Source organism: Coregonus clupeaformis, unplaced genomic scaffold (genome assembly GCF_020615455.1).
Source record: "Coregonus clupeaformis isolate EN_2021a unplaced genomic scaffold, ASM2061545v1 scaf0636, whole genome shotgun sequence".
Lineage (NCBI taxonomy): Eukaryota > Metazoa > Chordata > Actinopteri > Salmoniformes > Salmonidae > Coregonus > Coregonus clupeaformis.
In genome coordinates, this window is record NW_025534091.1 from 195,976 (window position 1) to 218,854 (window position 22,879).

At 44.4% G+C, this 22,879-nt stretch overlaps 1 protein-coding gene across 1 annotated transcript; it reads left to right on the forward strand.

Annotated features, from left to right (window-relative positions):
• Positions 1-12,258: 12,258 nt before the first annotated feature.
• Positions 12,259-22,115, forward strand: LOC121559823 (iroquois-class homeodomain protein irx-4-like). The gene is made up of 5 exons (XM_041872903.2): positions 12,259-12,595; positions 13,120-13,371; positions 18,040-18,146; positions 20,427-20,737; positions 21,069-22,115. The coding sequence occupies exons 1-5, from the start codon at positions 12,551-12,553 to the stop codon at positions 21,740-21,742; spliced, it is 1,389 nt and encodes a 462-aa protein (XP_041728837.1). The 5' UTR covers positions 12,259-12,550; the 3' UTR covers positions 21,743-22,115.
• Positions 22,116-22,879: the final 764 nt, after the last annotated feature.

The window sequence follows — 22,879 nt, forward strand, 5'->3', positions numbered from 1 at the left end:
CTTCTGTGGACAGGTGTCTTTTATACAAGTAACAAACTGAGATTAGGAGCACTCCCTTTAAGAGTGTGCTCCTAATCTCAGCTCATTACCTGTATAAAAGACACCTGGGAGCCAGAAATCTTTCTGATTGAGAGGGGTTCAAATACTTATTTCCCTCATTAAAATGCAAATCAATTCATACAATTTTTGACATGTGTTTTTCTGGATTTTTTTGTTGTTATTCTGTCTCTCACTGTTCAAATAAACCTACCATTAAAATTATAGACTGATCATGTCTTTGTCAGTGGGCAAACATACAAAATCAGCAGGGGATCAAATACTTTTTTCCCTCACTGTATATGTAAATATTACCTCAATTACTTCAACTAACCCATACGCCTGCACATTGGGTTAAGACTACACCTGTTCTATTCGGAGCATGTGACAATTTGTATTTAATTTGATTAAATAATAATGTGTATTTTATTGTGTATATGAATGAGTAGTTTAATGTGTTTATTGTATTGTGATGTGTAATGTGGTGCTAAACAGTGCTCATCTGGAAAAGAGACCTTGGTCTCAGCATTGACTCCCTGTCTAAATAAAGAGACCTTGGTCTCAGCATTGACTCCCTGTCTAAATAAAGAGACCTTGGTCTCAGCATTGACTCCCTGTTTAAATAAAGATACCTTGGTCTCAGCATTGACTCCCTGTTTAAATAAAGATACCTTGGTCTCAGCATTGACTCCCTATCTAAATGAAGAGACCTTGGTCTCAGCATTGACTCCCTGTCTAAATAAAGAGACCTTGGTCTCAGCATTGACTCCCTGTCTAAATAAAGAGACCTTGGTCTCAGCATTGACTCCCTGTCTAAAGAAGGATACCTTGGTCTCAGCATTGACTCCCTGTCTAAATAAAGAGACTGTGGTCTCAGCATTGACTCCCTGTCTAAATAAAGAGACCTTGGTCTCAGCATTGACTCCCTGTCTAAATAAAGAGACCTTGGTCTCAGCATTGACTCCCTGTCTAAATAAAGAGACCTTGGTCCCAGCATTGACTCCCTGTCTAAATAAAGAGACCGTGGTCTCAGCATTGACTCCCTGTCTAAATAAAGGTTCAATAAAAGACAGACCACCGCAGGGCCATCACTAGACAGACCATAGCAGGGCCATCACTAGACAGACCACAGCAGGGCCATCACTAGACAGACCCCAGCAGGGCCATCACGCAACCCGGATACTAGACAGACCATACAGGCCATACTAACAGACCCCAGCGGGCCATCACTAGACAGACCACAGCAGGGCCATCACTAGACAGACCCCAGCAGGGCCATCACTAGACAGACCATAGCAGGGCCATCACTAGACAGACCACAGCAGGGCCATCACTAGACAGACCACAGCAGGGCCATCACTAGACAGACCACAGCAGGGCCATCACTAGACAGACCACAGCAGGGCCATCACTAGACAGACCCCAGCAGGGCCATCACTAGACAGACCTCAGCAGGGCCATCACTAGACAGACCATAGCAGGGCCATCACTAGACAGACCCCAGCAGGGCCATCACTAGACAGACCTCAGCAGGGCCATCACTAGACAGACCATAGCAGGGCCATCACTAGACAGACCTTAGCAGGGCCATCACTAGACACTCACAGTGTATCTCTGCCATTATGGGAATGAATATAATTCAGCATGTGCATCTCATAGAGGAAAGATAGAAGGAGAGTACATGACAGTACAGGACAGGACAGGTCAAGACAGAACAGGACAGGACAGGACAGGACAGACCTAAAACCTTCCTATCTACAGTACAGTACAGGACAGTACAGGACAGGACAGGTCAAGACAGGACAGGACAGGACAGGACAGGACAGGACAGGTCAAGACAGGACAGGACAGGACAGGACAGGTCAAGACAGGACAGGACAGGACAGGACAGGACAGACCTAAAACCTTCCTATCTACAGTACAGTACAGGACAGTACAGGACAGGACAGGTCAAGACAGGACAGGACAGGACAGGACAGGACAGGACAGGACAGGACAGACCTAAAACCTTCCTATCTACAGTACAGTACTGGACAGTACAGGACAGGACAGGTCAAGACAGGACAGGACAGGACAGGACAGGACAGACCTTCCTATCTATAGTACAGTACAGGACAGGTCAAGACAGGACAAGACAGGACAGGACAGGACAGGACAGACCTTCCTATCTACAGTACAGTACAGTACAGGACAGTACAGGACAGGACAGGACAGGACAGGTCAAGACAGGACAAGACAGGTCAAGACAGGACAGGACAGACCTTCCTATCTACAGTACAGGACAGTACAGGACAGGTCAAGACAGGACAGGACAAGACAGGTCAAGACAGGACAGGACAGACCTTCCTATCTACAGGACAGGACAGGAAAGGACAGGACAGGTCAGGACAGGACAAGACAGGTCAAGACAGGACAGGACAGCAGGACAGGATAGGACAGGACAGACCTTCCTATCTACAGTACAGTACAGGACAGGACAGTACAGGACAGGACAGGTCAAGACAGGACAGGACGGGACAGACCTTCCTATCTACAGTACAGGACAGGACAGGACAGGACAGGACAGGACAGGACAAGACAGGTCAAGACAGGACAGGACAGCAGGACAGGATAGGACAGGACAGACCTTCCTATCTACAGTACAGTACAGGACAGGACAGTACAGGACAGGACAGGACAGGACAGTACAGGACAGGACAGGTCAAGACAGGACAGGACAGGACGGGACAGACCTTCCTATCTACAGTACAGTCCAACTTTAAACCCTGGCTCTCTCAGACTGAACACAATCTCTCTGTCTCCCTCTCTTTCCTTTGTCTAGAAATAGAGCTGCAGACAGACAGCATGTTTCTCCTTCCATCGTTACTCTATGAGATGCACATGCTGCTATAAAATCCTGATTCCATATTCATCCCCATAATGGCAGAGATACACTGTGAGTGTGTGAGTCTGTGATTATCCAGAAGATGTAGCCCAGGCACTTACAATTATTTATTCATAATGCACCTACTGAACACAAATGCACTTTATTGTCTCATTCTGCATCTTATTTTACCGCTAAACCAGTAGAATTTCTGCTTTAATGACAGAGCCATGTTAATTTGACAGTGGATAGGCATGAGGATGAGATGGAGGCACAATGTGGAAACCCAATCACAAGTTCCTTCAATCACAAAGACAGAGAACAAGGAAGCATTTGAATAGTTTGACCTGAAAGTATTACAACTATAAAATGTTAATCTATTAACATGTAGTTTCTTTTTGTGGCTCTCCGTTTGGTGATTTCTGCTTAAAAAGCAGCCAGGCAATGTGACAGTACCTCTGGCAGTTATAAGCAGAAAATGATTCTTCCACCGGCCATCTCCTCCGTTACTGTCTGTCAATAGAGGCTGCATTATGCTTGCTTCCCTATCTCTTCATTATAACTGCTTCCCTATCTCTCTTCTACATTATGCCTGCTTCCCTATTTCTCCTCTACATTATGCCTGCTTCCCTACCTCTTCTCTTCTACATTATACCTGCTTCCCTATCTCTCCTCCACATTATGCCTGCTTCCCTATCTCTCCTCTACATTATGCATGCTTCCCTATCTCTCCTCTACATTATACCTGCTTCCCTATCTCTTCTCCTCTACATTATGCCTGCTTCCCTACCTCTTCTCCTCTACATTATGCCTGCTTTCCTACCTCTCCTCTACATTATACCTGCTTCCCTATCTCTCCTCTACATTATACCTGCTTCCCTACCTCTTCTCCTCTACATTATACCTGCTTCCCTATCTCTTCTCCTCTACATTATGCCTGCTTCCCTACCTCTCCTCTACATTATGCCTGCTTCCCTACATATTATCCTCTATATTATGCCTGCTTCCCTTTCTCTTCTCCTCTACATTATGCATGTTTCCCTACCTAACCTCTACATTATGCCTGCTTCCCTACCTCTTCTCCTCTACATTATGCCTGCTTCCCTACCTCTCCTCTAAATCATGCCTGTTTCCCTACCTCTTCTCCTCTACATTATACCTGCTTCTCTAACTCTTCTCCTCTACATTATGCCTGCTTCCCCTACCTCTTCTCATCTACATTATACCTGCTTCCCTACCTCTCCTCTACATTATGCCAGCTTTCCTACCTCTCCTCTACATTATACCTGCTTCCCTACCCCTTCTCCTCTACATTATACCTGCTTCCCTACCTCTCCTCTACATTATGCCTGTTTCCCTACCTCTCCTCTACATTATGCCTGCTTCCCTACCTCTTCTCCCCTACAATATGCCTGCTTCCCTACCTCATCTCCTCTACATTATACCTGCTTCCCTACCTCTTCTCCTCTACATTATACCTTCTTCCCCATCTCTTCTCCTCTACATTATGCCTGCTTCCCTACCTCTTCTCCTCTACATTATACCTGCTTCCCTACCTCTCCTCTACATTATACCTGCTTCCCTACCTCTTCTCCTCTACATTATACCTGCTTCCCTACCTCTCCTCTACATTATGCCTGTTTCCCTACCTCTCCTCTACATTATACCTGCTTCCCTACCTCTTCTCCTCTACATTATACCTGCTTCCCTACCTCTTCTCTTCTACATTATACCTGCTTCCCTATCTCTCCTCCACATTATGCCTGCTTCCCTATCTCTCCTCTACATTATGCATGCTTCCCTATCTCTCCTCTACATTATACCTGCTTCCCTATCTCTTCTCCTCTACATTATACCTGCTTCCCTACCTCTTCTCCTCTACATTATGCCTGCTTCCCTACCTCTTCTCCTCTACATTATGCCTGCTTCCCTACCTCTTCTCTTCTACATTATACCTGCTTCCCTATCTCTCCTCCACATTATGCCTGCTTCCCTATCTCTCCTCTACATTATGCATGCTTCCCTATCTCTTCTCTACATTATACCTGCTTCCCTATCTCTTCTCCTCTACATTATACCTGCTTCCCTACCTCTCCTCTACATTATACCTGCTTCCCTACCTCTTCTCCTCTACATTATGCCTGCTTCCCTACCTCTTCTCCTCTACATTATGCCTGCTTTCCTACCTCTCCTCCTCTACATTATGCCTGCTTCCCTACCTCTCCTCTACATTATACCTGCTTCCCTACCTCTTCTCCTCTACATTATACCTGCTTCCCTACCTCTTCTCTTCTACATTATACCTGCTTCCCTATCTCTCCTCCACATTATGCCTGCTTCCCTATCTCTCCTCTACATTATGCATGCTTCCCTATCTCTCCTCTACATTATACCTGCTTCCCTATCTCTTCTCCTATACATTATACCTGCTTCCCTACCTCTTCTCCTCTACATTATGCCTGCTTCCCTACCTCTTCTCCTCTACATTATGCCTGCTTCCCTACCTCTTCTCTTCTAAATTATACCTGCTTCCCTATCTCTCCTCCACATTATGCCTGCTTCCCTATCTCTCCTCTACATTATGCATGCTTCCCTATCTCTCCTCTACATTATACCTAATTCCCTATCTCTTCTCCTCTACATTATACCTGCTTCCCTACCTCTCCTCTACATTATACCTGCTTCCCTACCTCTTCTCCTCTACATTATGCCTGCTTCCCTACCTCTTCTCCTCTACATTATGCCTGCTTTCCTACCTCTCCTCCTCTACATTATGCCTGCTTCCCTACCTATCCTCTACATTATGCATGCTTCCCTATCTCTCCTCTACATTATACCTGCTTCCCTATCTCTTCTCCTCTACATTATGCCTGCTTCCCTATCTCTTCTCCTCTACATTATGCCTGCTTCCCTACCTCTCCTCTACACTATACCTGCTTCCCTATCTCTCCTCTACATTATACTTGCTTCCCTACCTATTCTCCTCTACATTATACCTGCTTCCCTATCTCTTCTCCTCTACATTATGCCTGCTTCCCTACCTCTCCTCTACATTATGCCTGCTTCCCTACATATTATCCTCTACATTATGCCTGCTTCCCTATCTCTTCTCCTCTACATTATGCATGTTTCCCTACCTAACCTCTACATTATGCCTGCTTCCCTACCTCTTCTCCTCTACATTATGCCTGCTTCCCTACCTCTCCTCTAAATTATGCCTGTTTCCCTACCTCTTCTCCTCTACATTATACCTGCTTATCCAACTCTTCTCCTCTACATTATGCCTGCTTCCCTACCTCTTCTCATCTACATTATACCTGCTTCCCTACCTCTCCTCTACATTATGCCAGCTTCCCTACCTCTCCTCTACATTATACCTGCTTCCCTACCCCTTCTCCTCTACATTATACCTGCTTCCCTACCTCTCCTCTACATTATGCCTGTTTCCCTACCTCTCCTCTACATTATGCCTGCTTCCCTACCTCTTCTCCCCTACAATATGCCTGCTTCCCTACCTCATCTCCTCTACATTATACCTGCTTCCCTACCTCTTCTCCTCTACATTATACCTTCTTCCCTATCTCTTCTCCTCTACATTATGCCTGCTTCCCTACCTCTTCTCCTCTACATTATACCTGCTTCCCTACCTCTCCTCTACATTATACCTGCTTCCCTACCTCTTCTCCTCTACATTATACCTGCTTCCCTTATCTCTCCTCTACATTATGCCTGTTTCCCTACCTCTCCTCTACATTATACCTGCTTCCCTACCTCTTCTCCTCTACATTATGCCTGCTTCCCTATCTATTCTCCTCTACATTATGCCTGCTTCCCTACCTCTTCTCCCCTACAATATGCCTGCTTCCCTACCTCTCCTCTACATTATGCATGTTTCCCTACCTCTCCTCTACATTATACCTGCTTCCCTACCACTTCTCCTCTACATTATACCTGCTTCCCTATCTATTCTCCTCTACATTATGCCTGCTTCCCTACCTCTTCTCCCCTACAATATGCCTGCTTCCCTACCTCTTCTCCTCTACATTATGCCAGCTTCCCTACCTCTTCTCCTCTACATTATGCATGCTTCCCTATCTCTTCTCCTCTACATTATGCCTTCTTCCCTACCTCTCCTCTACATTATACCTGCTTCCCTACCTCTTCTCCTCTACATTATACCAGCTTTCCTAGCTCTCCTCTGCATTAAACCTGCTTCATTACCTCTTCTCCTCTACATTATACCAGCTTCCCTACCTCTCCTCTACATCATTCCTGCTTCCCTACCTCTTCTCTTCTGCATTATACCTGCTTCCCTACCTCTCCTCTAAATTATGCCTGTTTCCCTACCTCTTCTCCTCTACATTATACCTGCTTCCCTACCTCTTCTCCTCTACATTATGCCTGCTTCCCTACCTATTCTCCTCTACATCATGCCTGCTTCACTACCTCACCTCTACATTATGCTTGCTTCCCTACCTCTTCTCCTCTACATTATACCAGCTTCCCTACCTTTTCCTCTACATTTATCCTGCTTCCCTACCTCTTCTCTTCTACATTATACCTGCTTCCCTATCTCTTCTCCTCTACATTATATCTGCTTCCCTACCTCTTCTCCTCTACATGATGCCTGCTTCCCTACCTCTTCTCCTCTACATTATACCTGCTTCCCTACCTCTCCTCAACATTACGCCTGCTTCCCTACCTCTTATCCTCTACACTATTCCTGCTTCCCTATCTCTCCTCCACATTATGCCTGCTTCCCCATCTCTCCTCTACATTATGCCTAATTCCCTACCTCTTCTCCTCTACATTATGCCTGCTTCCCTACCTCATCTCCTCTACATTATGCCTGCTTCCCTACCTCTCCTTTACATTATGCCTGCTTCCCTACCTCTCCTCTACATTATACCTGCTTCCCTACCTCTTCTCCTCTACATTATGCCTACTTACCTATATCTTCTCCTTTACATTATGCCTGCTTCCCTACCTCTTCTCCTCTACATTATGCTTGCTTCCCTACCTCTTCTCCTCTACATTATGCCTGCTTCCCTACCTCTTCTCCTCTACGCTATGCCTGCTTCCCTATCTCTCCTCCACATTATGCCTGCTTCCCCATCTCTCCTCTACATTATGCCTAATTCCCTACCTCTTCTCCTCTACATTATGCCTGCTTCCCTACCTCTCCTCTACATTATGCCTGCTTCCCTACCTCTTCTCCTCTACATTATGCCTGCTTCCCTACCTCTTCTCCTCTATATTATGCCTACTTCCCTATATCTTCTCCTCTACATTATGCCTGCTTCCCTACCTCTTCTCCTCTACATTATGCTTGCTTCCCTACTTCTTCTCCTCTATAATAGTCATTTAGGTTTATATTTGGGTTAGGTCTCAGAATAGTAATTTACGGTTTTATCAGGGTCAGGGTTAAGAATTGTCATTTAGGGTTATATTCAGTTTAGGTTTCAGAATAGTCATTTAGGGTTATATTCAGATTTGGGTTCCGAAAAGTCATTTAGGTTTAAATTAGGGTTAGGTCTCAGAATATATTAGATTTAGAGCTACATCTGGTTTGAGCAACATGAATGAAGACTGTTATACACAATAATAGACTTACTATAAACACCATTCATGGACTCATAGATGTTCAATGATGGACCACATTTGTGGAGAGGGTCTTATGGAGTTTAACTCCCACCACTTTGAAGCGATTACTTTAAATAGTACATCCTTGACAACTTATCAAGCCACTGAAACTGACTAAATGAATGTGTATGGTGTCCCTCAACCCGTCTAGCTACTTCAGTAAGGCACAGGCAGCTCAGCTACAAACTCAAGAGGACTGCTGTGAAATTAGACACTGAAAATCTTACTCATTGATTTGAGACTAAGTCATACAGCTGTTTCTACACAACAGTCATAGCATATCCTTGTTCAAACTTTTATGCATGTACAGGACTAATAAAAGTTAAATACTTTATAATTATGTTTTGCGTACATTTATTGCATTACAATGCATGATTAATTACACTAGCTCTCACAGTCTCACATCAGAATTAGATGTTCACCAAATTTCGAGGTTGTTCCAAACTTCACATTTCGAAGTGTATCATTCCAAGGTTAAGTTTAGGAATTAACTCTGAATTCTTAAGGTTAGGCATTAACTCGAATGGTTAAAATAAGGGGTTAGGTTTATAACAAAAATATCAAAAACAACTTTCTATCGCTGGATTTGAACACGCAACCTTTGGCTGGAATCAAAGGCAGATTTTTACCTCCTTCCGCCATCCCATCCACAACGCCTATTTAAAGGTAATAGCATTAACTGTTGCCCCTACTGACCGGTTTCCAGGTCATCTCCCGAAGTCCTCAGACATGGACAGCAATCGAATACTGACATGTAACACGGGGTGGCCTGCCTGGATTAATTGACATATTGAGATCCAATTAAATATTTAACCTTTATTGGTCCAAAAAATATACGAATGTTACTGTAAATGGCAACCTATCCTCATAAAAGGAGCATCTTGGTATCTTTTTTCAATATGTATAATAATTCCATGATACAGAGACGGTCACTGAGAGATTAACATTTTGTAAATTGTTTCACAGACATTCTCACTGGTGTGAAGTGATGTTGAAGCGAGGTTCTCCTGTTCTGCGCTGCTCTCCCAGTGTTCTGGCTGCGTCATTAATCAACCAGATAAATTATAAAGTGACAGGTTAATGAATTGAATGTTATATAAACTGGAAACTCAAGTTAACGATGCATTTAACAAGACTCAACAATTATTATAGTAGTGCAACGATAGGTCCACTCTCTCGGGATATGCAGACCTATCCACTCAAATGCATAGATTTAAAAGAGCATTGAGTCCAAGTTGATACAAAATTAACGTTTCCCCCCTCAGAAACATCGCAAACTTGCAGATAAATATGATGACATGTTATGCATTTTATTATTTAAAAGTAAAACAGATAGAAAAACTGTATCAAAGCTATTGCATTCATTCCAGAGTGGGCAGTTCAGTTGATTAATGCGAGTCATGAGTGATGGATGCTGTCTAAATTAGAGTCGTGCATCTGTCTTCATTTATATAGTCAGATTAAAGCCATGATTCACTTTATGATAAGACTGATAGATAATGATCCATTATCATTTACATTTCAACTCCAATGAACTACTGCCAACCAACCTCACATACAGTACATCCAATAGGCCTGTAACCATATTGTTGTACATTAAAGTAGACTTCATAACCATCATATACCGCTCTACATTAAATGGACGCCGTCTGTCACAGAAGAGCGCTCTCTTTTAATCTTTAAACGCTAAACAAGAATGAACCTCTGAGCAGCCTTCGTTTCCATCTAAAAGCATATACTGGGTCATCTAAATATTTCATAGGGACGTGATAACACAAGCAGGATAATGAAAATGGATACGGAGAGGCCGCCTCGACAATAGCGTTTACTGGACACGTCCATCAAACTTCCCTGTCTTTTCCAATGTGAAACACATGAGTACAGCAAAGGCCAATTTTTAGATTATCTGAAGTGGTTAAATTGATTTGATTGTAATAACCAAGCAAACAGTACGGGTAATGAAATAAAAAACATGAGGTCAGTTTTGATATGTCATTATTCGTAAAAATAAATAAATATATAACCTAAAATATCAATGAGGGTGAAGGTAGATTCATTTGAAATAACCCCCAGGTGTGTGTGTGTGTGTGTGTGTGTGTGCGTGTGTGTGTGTGTGTGTGTGTGTGTGTGTGTGTCCAAATACCTCCAGTTTCTCAAATCAATGGTAACATCTTGTCAAAATCAAGTGATATGAAATTTGCCCCAAGTAAAACCAGAACGACCTACAGCCCAATCTTTTCTTTACAATGTATTTAGCCTTAGCTTGTTTTATCCAGTTGATTTCGTTGAGATTAACATTTATTTTGCAATGAATTTGAAAAACGACTTTATGTATTTGTATTAAACGCCCCCAAAAAGTTTGAATAATTAAGTTTGAATAATTAAGTTTGATGAATAAAGTGTGGCTTCTGGTGTCATTTACAGTTTAATGCAAATTAAAAGTCGTGTCAGATCGGTCCCGTCCTCTGACCTGGCGCTCATGTTCCTGGTAAATGTTAAATGTGACTGTTTTGGTCTGAGATGTCACACTAATTCAATTGATCGACAGAACACTCTGTTTATAAACTCTACAAGAAACTTGCCTCATACAGTCTTAACTTAATTTGAGCACAGGTACTTTCATCTGTAGATGTGCGGTAATTATGCTGTGGGTAGCCTATGATATTGTGTTGGCGGGTCCCGAGGTAGCCATCCATCATCCTCCTCGAGCTGTCACCCAGGGCGCGGCGTTCCAGCTGGGAACAGAGGAGAACATCATCATTAATTTGAGTGTGACCCCCGGGCTATTCACATGTCTGAACCCAGGCTTCTCTAAGCAAGTCAGCACACCGTGGAACCCGTCTCTGCCCGCTGCCCCACCCAGCTGAGACCCAGATACAGCCCGGCCCCAGAGTGGACCCAGCCCGGCCCCAAAGTAGACCCAGACCCGCCTCACACCCCTAGCCCTCTGACACTCCACACATTAAAGTTATTGGAGAAACGACTTCCAGCTTTAGGCTGGGAAATTAACGGAGAGCAAACTCTCCCACTCTGTCATTTTGCCAAGAGGAGAATAACACGAGAGGGAAATTCTGAAAGTGTGATACAACATTTTGTAAACATTTCAGAGAGGCTGTCTACATTTAAAAGTTTAATTGAGATGAAGTTGAACCTAATTGCAGTGGCATTTATCGAAATCAATGTTAATTGGTGTTAACCAAATAATGACCAAATCTCAAGGGAACCAAGTGAGGATAGGTTCATGAGGAGAACAGTTCAGTATATTTTTTATATTAGAAAAGTGGTTTAAATACTACACATCTCCCGCGTTTGTTTTGTGAACCTTCCCCATTGAAATAGTCTCTATATGGATATGTTCATTCATGGACTATATAATTACTAACGGGAGAGATGAGTTGCTAGTTAATTCATTCACAATCGAACATGTTCCTCCTGCTTCACATTTTTAATTGCACCTATTAGATCTAATGGAGATAAGGAATGGCATATTCAAATCATGGGTTCATTGAGTGATTGAATTGCAATCCGATTAAATCTCCTAAAGGCTTCGTCCCACTCTCTGTTACTTGTTCGATTTTTATCCCCAGAAATGCATATTGAAGTTACAGTCTAGACACTTTGAGTGGGTTTCTTCTGACGTCAGAGTCACTGGTGTTTAAAACAACCTGCATCTGGGCTGAGGTGTTTTATACTACTTTTGTTATTATAAAGCGAAATATGTATTTCTGACATCAAAGTCATCAATCTGGACAAATATATTTCACTGTCCTAATTCATTTGCACATTATAAGAGTTAAAAAGACAAGGGAAAAAGAGAGGGCGCATTTTGGAGAGTCGTTTTGGAGGCATTTTAACATATTAAACATGGTAGTGTGGTTCGCCCTATAAGCCTCCAGCCTACTGCCTGTGCTTACCAATCAATTGGTACATTGAAACAGTGCAAGGCTACGTTACTATAGCGAGGGGACCTGCAGGCTCGCTTTATCTACGTATATTGGGACCTCTACAATGTCATATCCACAATTCGGATATCCCTACTCGTCTGCACCACAAGTAAGTTACCTTCTCGGTTATCAACGGAATATTCGGTTAGATTTCATCACTATTGATTCTTATATTGATTAAATGTTGATCATGTAATGCACTTTCAACAAGAAAGGAAAAAGCTGTGCATCTTAATGCACGGTATCGGAATTGTATTATGTTACGGTAAATGTCTCATGATACCTGTTCTAAGGTAAGGAGGGTAACCAGAAACAGGCGCACTCCGACCTTTCCTTTACTGATTTCTACCAGATAATAGCCTCGGAATGCGTGCCATATGTTTATCATCTGATATCCCACCACCAACCTGTTTTGTGGACATGCATGCTTTTATTGCGGGGGCTGGAAAGACAACCCACCTGGTGTCTTTTTGGCAATCATCCATAATATGTATTTTGGGAGAACACATGTGGGGATTCTGGAAACATTTTACATATTTTAATTATAAAGGGTTGTTTTGCAAATAGCCTAAACATCCATAACACTAATTCACGGTATTCTATAATAAAACGAGCTATTTTCTTGCATTTCAGTTCCTCATGACAACCAACTCTTTGACAACTTGCTGCGAGTCAAGCGGCAGAAGCATCGCTGACTCCGGGGTGACAGCCTCCGCCCAGACGCCGGTCTACTGCCCAGTGTACGAGAGCCGGTTGTTGGCCAGCGCCAGGCACGAGCTGAGCTCCGCAGCGGCTCTGGGGGTGTATGGGAACCCGTACACTGGGAGTCAAGGCTATGGAAATTACGTTACTTATGGAACCGACGCGTCCGCGTTCTACTCGCTGGTATGGGTACTATAATATAATATCATAATAATTCTACTAATCTCTCTATGGCAGTGACTAATGACGCTGTATCTGTAGCCTGTAGCCTGCAGTCACAGTGCTGTATCTATATAGCCTATAGTCTACAGTCACAGTGCCGTATCTATATAGCCTACAGTCACAGAGCTGTATCTATATAGCCTATAGCCTACAGTCACAGTGCTGTATCTATATAGCCTATAGCCTACAGTCACAGTGCTGTATCTATATAGCCTATAGCCTACAGTCACAGTGCTGTATCTATATAGCCTATAGCCTACAGTCACAGTGCTGTAACTATATAGTCTATAGTCTACAGTCACAGTGCTGTATCTATATAGCCTACAGTCACAGTGCTGTATCTATATAGCCTATAGCCTACAGTCACAGTGCTGTATCTATATAGTCTATAGTCTACAGTCACAGTGCTGTATCTATATAGCCTATAGCCTACAGTCACAGTGCTGTATCTATATAGCCTACAGTCACAGTGCTGTATCTATATAGTCTATAGTCTACAGTCACAGTGCTGTATCTATATAGCCTGTAGCCTACAGTCACAGTGCTGTATCTATATAGCCTATAGCCTACAGTCACAGTGCTGTATCTATATAGTCTATAGTCTACAGTCACAGTGCTGTATCTATATAGCCTACAGTCACAGTGCTGTATCTATATAGCCTATAGCCTACAGTCACAGTGCTGTATCTATATAGCCTATAGCCTACAGTCACATTGCTGTATCTATATAGCCTGTAGCCTACAGTCACAGTGCTGTATCTATATAGCCTATAGCCTACAGTCACAGCGCTGTATCTATATAGCCTACAGTCACAGTGCTGTATCTATATAGTCTATAGCCTACAGTCACAGTGCTGTATCTATATAGTCTACAGTCTACAGTCACAGTGCTGTATCTATATAGCCTATAGCCTACAGTCACAGTGCCGTATCTATATAGCCTACAGTCACAGTGCTGTATCTATATAGCCTACAGTCACAGTGCTCTATCTATATAGTCTATAGTCTACAGTCACAGTGCTGTATCTATATAGTATATAGTCTACAGTCACAGTGCTGTATCTATATAGCCTATAGCCTACAGTCACAGTGATGTATCTATATAGTCTATAGTCTACAGTCACAGTGCTGTATCTATATAGTCTATAGTCTACAGTCACAGTGCTGTATCTATATATCCTATAGCCTACAGTCACATAGCTTTATCTATATAGCATATAGCCTACAGTCACAGCTCTGTATCTATATAGCCTATAGCCTACAGTCACAGCTTTGTATCTATATAGCCTATAGCCTACAGTCACAGAGCTGTAGCTATGTAGCCTATAGCCTACAGTCACAGAGCTGTATCTATATAGCCTATAGCCTACAGTCACAGCTCTGTATCTATATAGCATATCACCTCCAGTCACAGTGCTGTATCTATATAGCCTATAGCCTACAGTCACAGTGCTGTATCTATATAGTCTATAGTCTACAGTCACAGTGCTGTATCTATATAGTCTATAGTCTACAGTCACAGTGCTGTATCTATATATCCTATAGCCTACAGTCACATAGCTGTATCTATATAGCCTATAGCCTACAGTCACAGCTCTGTATCTATATAGCCTATAGCCTACAGTCACAGCTTTGTATCTATATAGCCTATAGCCTACAGTCACAGCTTTGTATCTATATAGCCTATAGCCTACAGTCATAGAGCTGTATCTATATAGCCTATAGCCTACAGTCACAGAGATGTATCTATATAGCCTACAGTCACAGAGCTGTATCTATATAGTCTATAGTCTACAGTCACAGAGCTGTATCTATATAGCCTATAGCCTACAGTCACAGAGCTGTATCTATATAGCCTATAGCCTACAGTCACAGCTCTGTATCTATATAGCCTATAGCCTACAGTCACAGCTCTGTATCTATATAGTCTATAGCCTACAGTCACAGAGCTGTATCTATATAGCATATCGCCTCCAGTCACAGAACGCCGCTTTATGCACACGGTATGACTATTGAAGTCTTCATACAGTAAACCTGTCTTCACGGTGAAACAACCGCAGGCTATGACTGAATAGCCAAGTGCGACTTTTAATAAAAAGTTGAGTTTGGCAAGTGAAAGTGTCACAACTATGCTAAGAATGGATGTGTTTAATGTTGGTCTACAACTTACACTGCAGTGTGCTCGATTATGGGTCTATCATTGTTTCCCTCTATTCATTAGTTAGAACGTCTACAATAACACAGATAAAACTTGACTTTGCTATTGAACAACATGTTTAGTTACTGTTATTGTTGTGTGTGTGTGTGTGTGTGTGTGTGTGTGTGTGTGTGTGTGTGTGTGTGTGTGTTGAAATGGGATCACTAGATTTTATGAGTAAAATGATTAAGCAACGGTGTACATGTAGTCCCCTGTAGCTCAGTTGGTAGAGCATGGCGCTTGCAACGCCAGGGTTGTGGGTTCGTTTCCCACGGGGGGCCGGTATGAAAATGTATGCACTCACTAACTGTCACACTCTGGTTCTAGGACTGTGTGTTAGAGCCAGGGTGTATCTCATTTGGTGGTGTTGGGGTTGGGTGAGTTTCATTTTGTTTGTGTTTAGTGGTGATTGGTCAATGACTCCAATCGGAGGTAACGAGTGTCAGCTGTCGGCTCGTTATCTCTGATTGGGAGCCATATATATACTGTTGTGTTTCACTGTTTGTTTGTGGGTTTTTGTTCTATGTTCAGTCTATGTACTGAGGACGTTACGGATCGTGTTTTGTTTTGTCGTTATTTCAACATTAAAGTCATGTTCACTCCCAACGCTGCGCTTTGGTCGTATTTCATAGGCGATCGTGACAGAAAAACCCACCAAGACCAGACCAAGCAGCGTGTCCAGGAGCTGAAGGGCGATAATTGGAAACAGAGGAGCGAGAATTGGGCGAGAATGATGGAGGCCTGGTCCACGGAGAGGAGAGACCCCAGAAAATTTTTTTAGGGGGGGCTCACGACGTCGGGGCAGCAGGTGTACGGGTTGGAGGAGTGCAGGAGGTTGGCAGATATGGCCGCCAGTTTAAGGGGCCACTGGTTACGAAGGGGATGGAAAGTGTGGAGGCACGGCGAGAGGTACTGGGGGTGTTTCAGTCCGGTCCGGCCCGTTCCTGATCCCCGTGTAGGGCCAGGGTGTGTGTCCCCAGTGCGGTTCTGCCTGTCCCTGCTCAACGCACCGAGCCTACGGGGTGCGTCGTCAGCCCTGTCCAGCCAGAGCCGTCCGCCAGACAGGATCAGCCAGAGCCTTCCGCCAGACAGGATCAGCCAGAGCCTTCCGCCAGACAGGATCAGCCAGAGCCTTCCGCCAGCCATGAGCAGCCAGATCCTTCCGCCAGCCATGAGCAGCCAGATCCGTCAGCCAGCCATGAGCAGCCAGATCCGTCAGCCATCCACGAGCAGCCAGATCCGTCAGCCAGCCATGAGCAGCCAGATCCGTGCAGCCAGCCATGAGCCGGCCAGCCAGGATCCGTCAGAGCCGCCCAGCCAGGATCCGCCAGAGCCGTCCAGCCGGGATCCGCCAGAGCCGTCCAGCCGGGATCCGCCAGAGCCTTCCAGCCAGGATCCGCCAGAGCCGTCCAGCCGGGATCCGCCAGAGCCGTCCAGCCGGGATCCGCCAGAGCCTTCCAGCCAGGATCCGCCAGGAGCCGTCCAGCCGGGATCCGCCAGAGCCTTCCAGCCAGGATCCGCCAGAGCCGTCCAGCCGGGATCCGCCAGAGCCGTCCAGCCGGGATCCGCCAGAGCCTTCCAGCCAGGATCCGCCAGAGCCGTCCAGCCGGGATCCGCCAGAGCCTTTCCAGCCAGGATCCGCCAGAGCCGTCCAGCCAGGATCCGTCAGAGCCGCCCAGCCGGGATCCGCCAGAGCCGTCCAGCCGGGATCCGCCAGAGCCGCCAGCCAGGATCCACGCACCAAGCCAGGGGCGCGTGTCGTCAGTCCGGTTCCGGCCAGCGGGGCTAGACAGGCCCAGGGGTACTTTGGGGGGTTGGAGAGGAAGTGGGGAGGAAGCCCGGAGCCGGAGCCTCGCCGAGGAGGAATGCCCACCCAGCCCTCCCCTGTTTGCTTGTAGTTAGGCGCGGTCGCAGTCCGCGCCTTTGGGGGTACTGTCACACTCTGGTTCTAGGACTGTGTGTTAGAGCCAGGGTGTATCTCATTTGGTGGTGTTGGGGTTGGGTGAGTTTCATTTTGTTTGTGTTTAGTGGTGATTGGTCAATGACTCCCAATCGGAGGTAACGAGTGTCAGCTGTCGGCTCGTTATCTCTGATTGGGAGCCATATATATACTGTTGTGTTTCACTGTTTGTTTGTGGGTTTTTGTTCTATGTTCAGTCTATGTACTGAGGACGTTACGGATCGTGTTTTGTTTTGTCGTTATTTCAACATTAAAGTCATGTTCACTCCCAACGCTGCGCTTTGGTCGTATTTCATAGGCGATCGTGACACTAACTGTAAGTCGCTCTGGATAAGAGCGTCTGCTAAATGACTAAAATGTAAAATGTTATTAAGAAACAGTATACATGTTATTAAAAAAACTGTATACATGTTATTAAGTATAACAGTCAATAATGTCACCTTTTCCTGACTGACAGTCTGTCTTGTTGCAGGGGACATTCGATAACAAAGATGCAACAGAGCCTGCGCATGCGAGGATAACCCAGGCAGCAGCTTACTGCCCCTATGACCCCACTCTGGGACATTATCAATACGACAGGTATGGTTACTATAATAATAATAATAATAATAATAATAATAATAATAATAATAATAATAATAATAATAATAATAATAATAAAAATAATAATCATTGTGCACTATCCATATGACCCCATTCTGGGACATTATCAATACGACAGGTATGGTTACTATAATAACAATAATAATAATAATAATAATAATAATATTATTATTATTATAATTATAATAATTATAATAATTATAATAATTATAATAATAATTATAATAATTATAATTATAATTATAATACTATACAGGTAATTTAATTTTGTACTATCCATGCGATCCTACTCTGCACAGAACCAATATGAGTTGACAACATTACAAACATAATTATGTTCTGTCAAACAGTAGCACATCTCCCAATCCTTCATATGTTTGTTGACTGACATGAGTCACCTTACCTCTAAGTTAACAACTATTAGAAAAACACCTGTCTACTACAGTACTGGCCTCCAAATGGTCTAGGAATATCATGCCTTTTACTGGATCTAATTCATAGCATTAGTTGATGAGTTGCCAAACGTGAAACTGTTCTTATTGAAGTGTATAATAGGCTTCCTTGAACTCCACTAGAGACATGGGACATAGTTCCATCCCTGGGCTTAGCCTACAGGAGGACCCGTAGTGCTGAATATTACACTAATGCTTTAGGCCCTTTCACCTGGGGCTGAATCATAACACTCAATAACACAATTCTCCAGTCTGTTTTCCCCAGTATTCTGGATGGAGAGGCAGTTAGCCTAGCGGTGCTCAGTGTTTACTCACCTAGCAGTCAGTCTTCTGGATGGAGAGGCAGTTAGCCTAGGAGTGCTCTGTGTTTACTCACCTAGCAGTCAGTCTTCTGGATGGAGAGGCAGTTAGCCTAGCGGTGCTCTGTGTTTACTCAGCTAGCAGTCAGTCTTCTGGATGGAGAGGCAGTTAGCCTAGCGGTGCTCTGTGTTTACTCAGCTAGCAGTCAGTCTTCTGGATGGAGAGGTAGTTAGCCTAGCGGTGCTCTGTGTTTACTCAGCTAGCAGTCAGTCTTCTGGATGGAGAGGCAGTTAGCTCTAGCGGTGCTCTGTGTTTACTCAGCTAGCAGTCAGTCTTCTGGATGGAGAGGCAGTTAGCCTAGCGGTGCTCTGTGTTTACTCAGCTAGCAGTCAGTCTTCTGGATGGAGAGGCAGTTAGCCTAGCGGTGCTCTGTGTTTACTCAGCTAGCAGTCAGTCTTCTGGATGGAGAGGCAGTTAGCCTAGCGGTGCTCTGTGTTTACTCAGCTAGCAGTCAGTCTTCTGGATGGAGAGGTAGTTAGCCTCAGCGGTGCTCTGTGTTTACTCAGCTAGCAGTCAGTCTTCTGGATGGAGAGGCAGTTAGCCTAGCGGTGCTCTGTGTTTACTCAGCTAGCAGTCAGTCTTCTGGATGGAGAGGCAGTTAGCCTAGCGGTGCTCTGTGTTTACTCAGCTAGCAGTCAGTCTTCTGGATGGAGAGGCAGTTAGCCTAGCGGTGCTCTGTGTTTACTCAGCTAGCAGTCAGTCTTCTGGATGGAGAGGTAGTTAGCCTAGCGGTGCTCTGTGTTTACTCAGCTAGCAGTCAGTCTTCTGGATGGAGAGGCAGTTAGCCTAGCGGTGCTCTGTGTTTACTCAGCTAGCAGTCAGTCTTCTGGATGGAGAGGTAGTTAGCCTAGAGGTGCTCTGTTTACTCAGCTAGCAGTCAGTCTTCTGGATGGAGAGGTAGTTAGCCTAGAGGTGCTCTGTGTTTACTCAGCTAGCAGTCAGTCTTCTGGATGGAGAGGTAGTTAGCCTAGCGGTGCTCTGTGTTTACTCAGCTAGCAGTCAGTCTTCTGGATGGAGAGGCAGTTAGCCTAGCGGTGCTCTGTGTTTACTCAGCTAGCAGTCAGTCTTCTGGATGGAGAGGTAGTTAGCCTAGAGGTGCTCTGTGTTTACTCAGCTAGCAGTCAGTCTTCTGGATGGAGAGGCAGTTAGCCTAGCGGTGCTCTGTGTTTACTCAGCTAGCAGTCAGTCTTCTGGATGGAGAGGTAGTTAGCCTAGCGGTGCTCTGTGACCTCACTCATACAGGGGCATTCTGTTTTTCTAAAGGCTCCCCAGGGGTCTGTTGGGCTGCAGGGTACTGCTGGATGAATCAACACTATGCAGTTGTAATGGACAGGACACAAGGAGTTGTTATATTGCCTCTCTTCTGCTACAGGACCCTATAGATAGATATATAGGCCTATTGTTACAGTGAGACATTGCTATAACTCTACATCTTCACTACTAGATATGGCTGTATGGACGGAGGGACCAGGAGGAAGAACGCCACCCGAGAGACAACCAGCACCCTGAAGGCCTGGCTACAGGAGCACAGGAAGAACCCCTACCCCACCAAGGGAGAGAAGATCATGTTGGCCATCATTACTAAGATGACCCTGACGCAGGTGTCCACCTGGTTCGCCAACGCCAGGAGGAGGCTGAAGAAGGAGAACAAGATGACGTGGCCTCCGAGGAACAAGTGTTCTGATGAGAAGAGATATAATGAAGATGATGAGGGTTCTCAGGAGGAGAACATCAACAGTGAGAACAACGATGATGGTCAGTTCTTGTTCTTTATGTAACACACTAACAGTGGAATAGTCCTGGTTATTTATGTAACACACTAACAGTGGAATAGTCCTGGTTCTTTATGTAACACACTAACAGTGGAATAGTCCTGGTTCTTTATGTAAAAGGCTAACAGTGGAATAGTCATGGTTCTTTATGTAACACACTAACAGTGGAATAGTCCTTTACCAGAGGAAGTATGAAAGCCTTAGCCCGTTTCAACAATGTGATGCTAAATGCTTAAATGACACTTGACAATGATCATTTTATTACAGTTTGATTCCCATCTTATCGCTGATGTCTCATGTCTGTTAATTTCCAGAGAAAGATAAGGATCTCGCGCTGAGTGACCTGGACGACTTCGACATGATAGAATCAGAGAGCTCGGAGTGCGAGCTCAAACACCAGTACCTCATGAACACTCACATGACGACGACTGACTGTTCGAACGACCATCTGAAGGACACATCTTTAAAGATCAGCATTCCCGTGTCCCTGGGCGGGGAGCAGCAGCTCAGTAAAACCTCACCAGAGGACTGCGACAGCCGGCAGGGGAAAGCCTGCTACAAACAACAGGGCGACCAGATACTGGACGGCAAACCACGGATCTGGTCGTTGGCCCAGACGGCCACGTCTCTGAACCAGGCGGAGTACCCGTCCTGTATGTTGAGGTGTCAGCCGGGCCTGCCCGCCTCTCCGGCCGCCTCCTCCCCTATCACGGTTCTAGACAGACGGCAGGACTCTCCCGTTACAACTCTCAAAAACTGGGTGGATGGGGTTTTCCACGACCCGTTGTTCAGACACAGTACTTTGAACGAGGCCCTGACCAACACCACGGTCTCGTGGACCACGAACACCAAGGGTTCTATACTAGAGACCGACGCTCTGGAACGTTCTGTTGGGAGCATCAAAGGACTTCCTTCTCTACAGCACCAAGACTCCACGAAGGACAATATGAATTTTCCTAAAACTGTCAACAAACTCTTCTGCTCTTAACACACCAGACCTGCTTTAGTTTATTATTCTGTGAGAGTAGCTTTTTTTTTTCTTCCTTTTTTTGATGCTGCAAGGATATATCTATGTACTTATCAAATTGGCATTTCGCTGGTGAAACTTCCAAACAGGATTCGTTTGAGCATATTGCCATTTCGTTAAAAAGCACGTAGGCCTGCCTACAGTCTACTGTATCTAAATGTATAACTGACAGTTAACATTAGAATTAACACGTTTACAGGATTATTTTTCTCATAGCATGCAGATGTTAATAATTTCTATTAAACATTCTTTAAAAAGCAGCCGTCGTCAATCGATGGTTTGTGGGTATCACTGTTGAAAGAAAAAACGTCACAAATCCACAGTTCTACTAAAATTGAAGGAGTGTGTTTCAAGTTTGTTCACAAATAAAACGTCAGTTTCTGATGAGCTTGTGTTCAGATTGCGTCAATGCCGGTCGCTGTCCAGGGTGCTGAAATTATAGGCTATTACATTTTCGAATTTGTGATAACAAAATTATCTTTCCGTCTTCGTCGCCTTGTCTTTAGCTAATCCTATATTTTTATTTGCCTTGCCTTTGGAAATACAAAGTTGACAATATGTTTATAGCAAGGACTGCTTTATTGGCCTATTGCTTCAAACACGCAGCATTCAAGGCAATAAGGACTGACAGAACATAAAACGTCATGTTTTTTAAAGCTGTTAAATCTATAATCATAAATTTAGTTTTTGAGTCAACTTCTCCTCTCTCCCAGTGTCAGGGGGGATGAGAGAGAGAGAGAGAGAGAGAGAGAGAGAGAGAGAGAGAGAGAGAGAGAGAGAGAGAGAGAGAGAGAGAGAGAGAGAGAGAGAGAGAGAGAGAGAGAGAGAGAGAGAGAGAGAGAGAGAGAGAGAGAGAGAGAGAGAGGAAGCCTTCAACAGTAATACCAGAGGGAGGAAGCCTTCAACAGTAATACCAGCAGGTGGGGAGATGTGGTTTATTACTACACCATAAATAGACTATAATTGGGATATATTCCTTAATAGCTCTGTCAGACTATCGATCTCCACTCCTTCTGATAATATGATGGAGACATCTAAACCTGATCTTTGATCTCTGATCCAGCTGGCAGAGGGCTCACTTATTCTATATGGCCGCTA

Excerpts from the sequence above, each read along its gene's own strand:
- LOC121559823 (XM_041872903.2), top strand. The coding sequence starts at position 12,551 with ATGTCATATCCACAATTCGGATATCCCTACTCGTCTGCACCACAA. Across the intron at positions 18,147-20,426 it reads GGACATTATCAATACGACAG|ATATGGCTGTATGGACGGAG; the intron begins GTATGGTTACTA and ends CTTCACTACTAG. Across the intron at positions 20,738-21,068 it reads CAGTGAGAACAACGATGATG|AGAAAGATAAGGATCTCGCG; the intron begins GTCAGTTCTTGT and ends GTTAATTTCCAG.